General features: G+C 38.3%; 1 protein-coding gene across 1 annotated transcript in view; it reads right to left on the bottom strand.

Moving 5' to 3' along the window:
- LOC123233440 (gastrokine-3-like) overlaps positions 1-9,021 on the bottom strand; it is a 38,737-nt gene extending 29,716 nt beyond the window's left edge. The window contains exon 1 of the mRNA XM_044659550.1: positions 8,983-9,021. Coding sequence (XP_044515485.1) covers positions 8,983-9,021 — 39 coding nt within the window. The remainder of the gene's footprint in view (positions 1-8,982) is intronic.
- Between the last annotated feature and the right edge of the window lie 1,170 nt (positions 9,022-10,191).

Genomic DNA, 10,191 nt, shown 5'->3' with positions numbered 1-10,191 from the left:
GAGAGGAGAGGAGAGGAGAGGAGAGGAGAGGAGAGGAGAGAGAGGAGAGGAGAGGAGAGGAGAGGAGAGGAGAGGAGAGGAGAGGAGAGGAGAGGAGAGGAGAAAAAATGAAAGAATGATAGAAAGGCAGAAAGAAAATAATGTCCCAGTCCCTTGGGCCCCAGCAGCAGTTTAAATCTTTAGATGTAAAACAAGAGGGCTAGGACAAGATGACCTCTAAGGTCCCTTCTAGCTCTTAATCTGTGATCCTATGATCCTTTGAATTGTCTGTTGATGGATTTCTGTGTTCATTGAGCCCTTGTTGCCAGGCTGGTTACCATGCTCCTTCTAGTGTTTCAAAGAGCAAGAGTCCTGACAATCTGGGGACCTGACAGCCCCTCTTAGAACCTAATCACAGGCTTATTCCTATGATTAAGGTATTCACTTTTGATAACACAAGGATTCATGGCAGAAGAAAGTTTTATCAAATGATGAGAGGTGGCCCTGCCCAAGCATCTGCAAAACAGTAGCATCCATCAAGAACTGATTTCCATTACGATGCAGGGTGAATTCTTTACAAAATGTGTATGGGTCACTCCACTCAGAACCTGATTTCTTTCCTTTCCTTTTCTTTCCTTTCCTTTCCTTTCCTTAGGCAGAAACTTGGGAATGTTTTCTATTAGGTAGACAGAAAGGAAGGCAAAGGAAAGAAAAGGAAAGGAAAGGAAAGGAAAGGAAAGGAAAGGAAAGGAAAGGAAAGGAAAGGAAAGGAAAGGAAAGGAAAGGAGAAAGGAGAAAGGAGAAAGGAGAAAGGGGAAAGGGGAAAGGAAAAAAGAAAAAAATACACAGAGTCATCCTGAGAGGATATAGTGTATTGGGGTGATTGCCCATGGTCTTCCATCTGAGATGCCCCTTTTGTGATCACAGGAGGACACGTGAATGATTAGTAATTCTCAAGCATTTGCTTGAGTAAGAAATGGCTTTTTGACTAATATATTCTAAAGTAATTTATAATATGAAGTAAAATACTCTCTTCTTTTTTTGCAATAATTATGTTTTATTCCAGCTGTTCCCTCCAAAATTAGAAAGTTGAAAATTTTCCCTTTCTAAGACTATATTGCATACAATAATCTCATGACCCTAACCCCATCAAGCCACCATAATCACTAAGAAAAAGAGATGAAAATGTTTCCTAACCCTTCCATACACATCCCCTTTAGGACTCCTCTTACCCCCTCCTGAGGTTCCCTTTCTGGTTTGATTTAACCAGATTTCACTTGGATAAATATTCTGAGAGATAAGAACAACTCCTTCTTTCTAAGGAGAAGCTCCATATTGCTTTGAAGATCCAAGAAGAGCCTATATCTCTATGGAGATTTCAAATTGAAAATAATGTCAGAGATCAGAGAAGGAGCTGTATAATTTCTGATTCAGACTGAAAGCAAAGCCATAGAAATTCATGAGTAAAAAGGGGTGTCAATAGTAGGGGATGTAATGCAAAAGATGCAAGAGAGGCTTTTGCTCTTGCAGGGGGCCAACTGAAAACTCCTGGCAGTTAGAAACCTTAGAATTCGGAGGGAAGTAAGTTGGTACCTGAGGCTTGATCAGAGCGGAAGGATCAACTAGAACTCTGCTTTGGCCTTTGGTTTTGCTTTTGGCCTATGCTTTGTCTCTGGACCTAGCTAATTTCTCTGGACCTCTCCCTGACCTTCTCCATACTATTTCCCTGTTTTCCTTTCCTGTCTTCCTGGGGCTCTGGGAGACAGGGTGGCTTTTGGGTTTTTAGTGAATAGACTTTGTGGGTTTAGTTTCCCCAATAGGCAAGTAGGACATCCTTGAACTCAAACTATCCCTTTAGTATACCCTCTACTTTAAAGCAGCCAAATCTTCCCTGGCTGAGAGAAGCAGGTCCTCTCTCAGTCTAACCCATTCCTGTGACCTTCCCCCATCTTGAGTTTCTCCCTAGTGGCTGTCAGAAACCCCAAACCCCTCTCTCCTTCCTGACCAACCCTGAACTTCAATAAATCCCTTTGTTATCTAGTTAAACCCTCTGGAGATTCATTGTGTTGAAGAATTAGGCAAGGGTTGAAGGGGAAGGAATAATTTTATTTTATTTCTTGAGGGAAACTGGAGGCATCCATCTTGGGAGGAAGTAGTTACCCAACGCTTCCTCCTGAATCCCTCCAATTTCACTAACAGGGAGGAGCCTTGTGATTCCTCCTTTGAGGACTTGAGAAACTGACAAGAAAGCCCTCAAGTCAGTTACCAATCATTTCTGACTGGCTCTATTCCTTGTGTCTGTAGAAGTACCTTTCCTGCCTAGAAGGGTTCAGCCTATTACTCCAGTATCCTCTGTCTCTAGTTTGGGTGTCTAATCTGTGTTAGCTGCCTCTCCTGAACACCTCACCCTGTACCCTTACCATCCTAATACTGCCTTGTCCATTCCTCCCTAAACTCAGCCATCCCTTTCATTCCTCTCCTATCACCTCAATCACCTTTTACCCCTCCATCACTCAGCAAGGGAAGGAGAGCACCTCCCAACTTTAGTGTACCCCCTTTTCTCCATCACAGGGAGCTGAATAAAATTCCAGAGAAGTTGGAAGATAAGCTCTGTCATAAACAGGCAGGGATTCGAAGTTTTGTGTACCTATACCTGTGAATATAACAAATTGCAGTTTTCTTGGTCTAGATAGTTTGTTTTTTAATACCTTGTACCAAAGCTTTGATTCTTAAACTTACATTGCACCAGTTTCCATGGACTTGATTATACACTTTGTTTGGACCCATCTTGCTATAAAGGAAACAGAGACTTTGCTGGAATGGCAGGAATGTCACAAAAGGTTTCCAGATTTTATCCCTCTCCTTCTAACATGTTTAAAGTTTTCTTGAGATGTCAAGGCAATTTGCATGTCTTGGCACTAATCAACTAGGAAATATGATAGAAATTAGAAAAACAAATGGGAAAGGGTCTGTATTTATCATTAGCCTTAAAAGGACTCTGAAAATTGAAGGGAAAACCATGTAGGTCCAACTATTCCACACAAGAGTATAGCAGGGCGTGGAATCTGGCCTTGGTGTAAAGCCCCAATTCAGGATCTAAAGGTGGAGAGACAAGTATCAAAGAAAACACTGACTAGTATAAAAACATTACGTACCTAACATCATAACAATTGCAATGAGAGACTCAAAGGAAAAACCAAATTTTCCAAAAGAAACAAATTAGGTATGTGTATGTGTGTATACCTAAAAAAATGAGGCATAGGACTTAAAAATGGAATAAAAGTTCTTGAAGAAAAAATTGAAAACAGGGAGGGATGGAGCTACCCAAGAGGGGAATGTCATTTATTAAGTAAAGACTTTAGGGATTCTCTGGCACTTTGAACCAGATTGTGTTAAGATTAAAAATGATAAAGACTGATATAATAAGAGAAATTAGTAGTTTAATTAAAGCCATGGCCATGTTGGTAAAATATATATGATTGCACCTGACTAACTTTTAAATTTACCGCCGGAGCCCATCTTGTCCCTCTCGTAATGCCAGTCAGCCACTCAGCAAAACCAAGAGGCTTTCTCCAGGCCCTCCTCCAAATTTAAATTGCCCCATACATGGGGATGCTTGACGCCTTAAACCAGAAACCGGAAACCCATAGGAATCACGGGAAATGTAGTCTCATAGTCCCCACGTGTCCATAGGAAATTTGTAACATACTTTTAAATGGTATCTCCCCAATTCCAAGCATACATTGACCATCTCTTCCTTTTGGATTTAGACATTCTGGCAATTCAGTCAGACACAGACACTGTGTGGATTTATTTTGCTTGATTGTCCTTATTTATGACAAGGAATTTTTATTTCATTTTTCAGTTTGGGGAAGAGAAAGGGAGGTGGCATTTATAAAGTACCTACTATGTATCAAGCTGTGCTAAGTGCTTTATAAGAGTCTTACCTGATAATATCAATAATAGTGATGCAAAAAAGAGGGTCATTATAACATTTTTTAAATGTACAGAAGAGAGCAGAAGAAAGTTCAAAAGAAAGCAGAGGCAAGCAAGATATTTTTTAAAGGAAAGTATAGGTTTATTTAATTTTTTAAAGTATGAAATATAGACACATTTTTACTTGATTAAGTGCCTGATATGTGCCAGGAACTCTTCTAAGAACTTTATAAATATTATCCCAATTGATATTATCAAAAACTCTAGATGTTAATTTTAACCCAACTTTACAGTTGGGAAAATTGAGGCCAACAGAGTTTAAATGGTTTACCCAGGGTCACAGCTAGCACTTACCCCCTCAGAGCTTTTGTGAGGATCAAAAAAGATAATATTTATAAAATATTTAGCCCAATGCCTGGCACATATAGGAACTACCTAAATGCTAGTTATTATTATAATACTAATTGTTATAAGGTTTAAGAGGCCAGATGAATTCTGGGTTTCCTGTCTCCAGTGCATGATCCAATTGCCTTCACTGCTATATGAAATGGAGGCTCACAGTTTTTTATATGTTCTGTTTTCTGCTACATGCATGGAAATGTTTCTTTTTTTGGTGTTAAAGTTCAGAATTTTTTAAAATTACTTAAAGAAATTGAATTTTGAACTATATTCTACAATACATTCTAAATAGTCTGAATATTAAAGACCATACCACTAAAAAAATTAGAAACAGGCCATATAGCTTTCATAGTTATGAATAGGAACAAGTTATGGACAGAAGCAATTAAAAAATAAAACTTTGATTTGATTATACAACATTGAAAAGCTCTACACAAACAGAATCAATACACTTGGAGTAAGAAGGGAAACAATCAACTACAGTGGGGGGATTTCTCTGAAAAAAAAAAAAAAGATTGAGATCCAAGATATAGAAATGATTAACAGTTCAAATCAAAAAACGCTACTCAATAGTTAAGTGGTCAAAAGACATTAAGTTTTCAAAGGAGAAATTGCAGACTACTAATTATCATATGAAAGGATACATCAAGTCATTAATGAATATTAAGACCAATGCAAATCAAAACAATCCAGAAGTTTCACATCACACCCTGCAAATTGTCAAAGTTAATACAATATGGTATTAACTTAATAATGCTTAAAAAGAAAAAGTAAATGTTGCAAAATACAAAGAAGCATGATTCCATATAAGATATTCAAGAAGATGCCCCAAGGGCAGCTGGGTAACTCAATGGATTGAGAGTCAGGCCTAGAGACTGGAGGTCCTAGGTTCAAATCTGGCCTCAGATACTTTCCAGCTGTGTGACCCTGGGCAAGTCACTTGACCCCCATTGCCCACCCTTACCACTCTTCCACCTAAGAGCCAATACACAGAAGTTAAGGGTTTAAAAAAAAGAAAAAGAAAAAAAAGAAGATGCCCCTATGCCACCCTTTGCAGGGGTCCATGAGTCTGGAACATTATCTATATTTTCAGACTTCTGTGAAGTATTGATAAACTTTTGATAATTTTTTCTTTTCCTTTTTTGTATTTAAAAATATTCGTCATATGGGATGGTTCTCTGGAAAGGTAAGTTGAAGAAAACTTGGGAAATGGATTGCTGATTTAAAAAAATCAATAAAGATTTTAAAAATATTTTTTAAAAAGTAAGCTCTTTGAAGGCAAGGACAATTTTATTTTTTAACTTTTGTATCTCTAGAGCTTACCATAATACCTGAAATATATAGTTTTTTGGACTGAATCTCTGGTTTTTATCAAATGTAGAAACTCAAACTTCTACCAATGCTCATTCATTGGTTTACAGTACAAGGAAAATATTTTTTGAGGACTATTAAGGAAATGGGAAAAGGGAAGAATTTGGACTTTGAAAGAGCATCTTTAATCAAGGGCTTCTGTATTTCTGAAATAGATCTTCAGAACCTTGCCTCCTAGAACCCCTGGGTCCAGTATCTCAGGACAATCATACCAAATAATAAAAATCAAAAAACATTCCGAGTTGAAAGAGATTGCAGAAACTATTTAGTCCAGCCCATCCCACATATTTCAAACAAACATCCCTTCATCCTATAGTAATGGAGAAACTCCATTTCAGGATAACTGAATCTTAAAACTTGTTTGTTTTTTTCCCCTTAGAGCTAACATCTGTCTATTGGCAATTTCCATCGCTTTCTCTAATTTTATTCTCTGAAGTCAAGAATAACAATTTATTTCTCTTCTACAAGGTTCCTTTAAGTATTTCAAAACAGGTATCAGTCTAACTCCCTACCCCCCAACCCTTCTTTTTCCTGGATTTAAAATTCATAAGTTCTTTGATCTGTTTTCATATAGCATAATTCCAGTTTCTTTCACCATTCTGATCACTCTTCTCTAGATTCACTCTAGCTTTTTAGCACTCTCATTGTAATGCGATATCCAGAATTGAATTCAATGTCATAAATTGAATTTGACTAGGGCAAATGATAATGGGACTATCCAATCTTAAATGGCATTAGCTTTTCTTGGCTGACACATCCTTTGCTGATAGAGATAGAATGGCATCTTTAGTTTAGAGTAAATACAACTGCCCACCCAAATCTTTTTCACATGAATTTTTGTCCAGTCACCCTCATTATATCCATATATCTATATGGATAGTAGATTCCTTAAAACCAAATGGTAGGACCTTCCATTTGCCCCTATCACTTTTAATCTTATTGGATACATCCTGTTATTCTAGCCTTGTTTCTAATTTGAGTTCCTAATCTTGCTATCCTTGATCTTAACTCTTCATCCCTACTTTGTGTCATCTGAAAAATCTACCAAAGATACCAGACATATCTTTATCCAAGGAACTAATAAAAGAGTTAATCAGCGTAAGTCTAATGGCAGAAACTTTGGTAACTCTACTGAAGACCTCCATTGAAGCAGGTCCGTCTTAACATACTGCTGTTGCCTGACCTTGAAGTTAGAGAATCTATTTTGGAATGAGGAGTCTAAGAGAATTTCTCTAGCAAAGTCCAAAGGCAGTGATTAATGATGTAATAAAAAGAGTACTGAACTAGGAGTCAAGAAATCTAGGTTCCAGGTCTGTCTTGTCAGTAAATAACTCTGTGGCCCGGGAAAAAAAATCACTTTTCCTTGCTGGGTATCATCTGTAAACTAGTTAAAAGCCCTGCCTTCCACAGGAAGTCTTTGCCAGTGCCCTCAGCTGAAATGCTTTCCTATTTCTAATTACCTACCATCTATACCAGAGATATAAGGTGTCCCAAAAGTCTCAGTGTAGTTTTTTTTTCTCTGAGATGAAAATTTTATTTTTATATAGTTGAGCTGTTGGCTAATTTCTTGTTTGGGGCTGGGTATAGAATACATGTATTAATTTTTAAATTTTATTATTTAATTTAATTTTTATTGTTGTACAAAACACATTTCCATATTGGTAATTGTTGTAAGAGCACAACTCTTAAAAAATGAAACCGTAAATAACACTGGTGCAAAAGATGACTCCAGCAGTTCTTTCTCTGGAGGTGGGTAGCATTCCTCATCATAAGTCTTTCAGGATTGTCCCAGATCATTGCATTGATGAAAGGAGCCAAGTTTTCACAGATAATGATTGTCTCATATTGCTGTTATTCTGGACAATGTCCTATCAGTTCTGCTTATTTTGTTCTGCACCAGTTCCTGTAGATCTTTCCAGCTATTTCTGAAATCATCTTGCTTATCATTTCTTATAGCACAATAGTATTCCATCACCAACATGTACCACATTTTGTTCAGCCATTCCCCAATTGCTGGACATCCCCTCAATTTCCAATTCTTTGCCATCTTAGTGCAATTTTAAACTCCTAGACCTTAAAATTGTAGCCAGACTTTTGAAGCACGGTCTTGTATGCACCCAGTTATTTGTATATTGTCCCCTACCTTCCTTTGTCTTTCTCTGCATCCCCAGTTCTTAGCATAATCCTGACACATAGTAAATGCTCAATAAATGCCTTCTGACTGACTATATAGCCTTTTTCTGTTTCAAAACACTGTTGGGACAGGCTTATAGGATCATAGGTCCAGAGTTGGAATGGAACTTGGAGGTTGCCTAGATCAACCCTTTTGTTTTATATATTTATAAAAAAATTTTATAAATCTCTTATAAACTAAGAAGTTAAGTGACTTAACTAAGGTCAAGAAGATTTCAGTCATGTCTGATTCTTTGCAATTCCATCTGGTGTTTTCTTGCAAAGCTACTGGAATAGTTTGCCATTTCCTTCTCCAGTTCATTTTACAGATGAGGAAACTGAGGCAAAGGAGGTTAAATAACTTGTCCAAGATCACATAACAAGTAAGTGTCTTGGGCCATATTTGAACTCAGGAAGATGAGTCTTCCTGACTTTAGGACCAATACTCTATCCACTGGACCCCTATCTGCCCCCTAGTAAGTAGTAGAGGTGGGATTTGAACTTAGATCCTCCAGTTTTCCAATCCAATGTTCTTTCTATAATAGCACAGTACATCCCTTTCATGAACTGTCATAACCTGAGTTCAAAATCTGGCTTCAAAGAGGCTCACTCCTAATTCTAGACAAGTCTCTTAAAACTCTGCCTCAGTTTCCTCAACTGCAAAATGATGATAATAACACTACCTACCTCAAAGAATTGTTGTGAGGATCAAATGAGACATTTGTAAAGTGCTTAACACAGTGCCTCACATCTGGAGGTACTTAATAAATGCTTATTCCCTTCTCTACCAGGCTCTTTGTCCTCCCCCCTCCAAGGACAAATCACTAATAAATGTCAGAGCCAGGACTAGAACCCATTCCAACTTCAAACACAAGGCTCCTTTCCCTGCAACATGTTAGACCTGAGGTATTATCTAAATTCTTTCTCAGTTCTCAGTCTATCATTCCATGGTCAAATTCCATGATATCTTCTAAAATATCTGATATTGGCCTTAGCTGCAAGCAGACGATTAGATTTCCAGAGAAAGAAACCTCCTGTGCCCGAGCCTGGATAGCAAAGGATTACATCCATCCTTGCCCTCAAAAAAAGGACCTGGATTTCAGTTTGGGAGGAAATGGCTCTCACAGGAATTTGATCTCCGATAACCTGTTCCACTCTGCTCATGGCGGACTCTGGTGTGTATCTGTTTGCTGGGCCCCTTGTTGCACAAGGCAACGGGGCTGTGTTTGGGCTCAGAAGGAATGTGTGTCCTAGGCTTGGTGCTGAAAGGTTGGAAAGCGAAGCAGAGCTTGGGACGTGTCAGGGTTGATGATACCCCATGATGGAAAGGGTGTGATCCGCATGAGGGCTAAGAGGCTGTGGGGGGAGGGCCAGGCTCAATGACTTCTCACCTCTGAAACTGCAGAATCATTCAATGTTGGAGCTAAGAAAGGACCTTCAGGAGACCTCGTTTTGGAGGGAAGGAAACTGAGGAAAGAGAGGGGAAGTCGCTTATTCAAGGTCACATAGAGAGAAAGCATCAGTCAAGCCTCCAACCCCTGGTTTCTGATGTTTTTCCAACCCCTTCACCACAATGCCTCACTTCAAGGAAATTCTTTTTTTAGAGAATCAATCACTGGCTTGGCTCTTCCCTCGAACTTGGGGACAGGTCCCCTGATAGCCCTAGATCCTGAACTCTTGCCTTAAATTTGGATTATAAATAGACAGAAAGAATGCTGCGGTTGGGGAATGTGAGAGCACCTGTGCATGTTAGAAGAAATCTCCTGAGCTTGAGAAATAGGTTAGCAATTCTGTGGAGGAAAGGAGCTCCAGCTGCTTCAGCCTAGACTGAGACTTGACTGCCTTTCAGAAGGGCTCTGCTGACCTTTGTTCTTGTTGGAGGAAGAGGAAGAGGAAGAGGTAAAGGCCTCACTGATCAGATATGCAAAGCAAAAAGTGCTGAAACTGGTATCAGGGGACCTGGATTCAAATCCCAGCTGTTATGTGCTATGTGACCTTGAATAAGTCTCTTTCATGCTGGGGGCTTCGGTTTCCTTCTCTATAAAATAATAATAATAATAATAGTTAGAATTTTTGTAGTGCTTTAAGGTCTGCAAAAATACTTTACAAATATTTCATTTTATACTCACTGATAAATATACATAATGGACTTTTCATAATGTTTTAAGGTCTACAAAGTACTTTACAAATATTTCATTTTATGCTCACTAATAAATATATATAATAGAATTTTTATAGTGCTTTTAAAGTCTGCAAAAGTACTTTACAAATATTTTATTTCATGCTCACTGATAAATATATATAAAGGAATTTTCATAATGCTTTAAGGTCTGC

Source organism: Gracilinanus agilis, chromosome 2 (assembly GCF_016433145.1).
Source record: "Gracilinanus agilis isolate LMUSP501 chromosome 2, AgileGrace, whole genome shotgun sequence".
NCBI classification, from domain to species: domain Eukaryota; kingdom Metazoa; phylum Chordata; class Mammalia; order Didelphimorphia; family Didelphidae; genus Gracilinanus; species Gracilinanus agilis.
The sequence above is the reverse complement of the archived record's forward strand: the minus strand, read 5'-3'. Positions and strand labels throughout refer to the sequence as shown.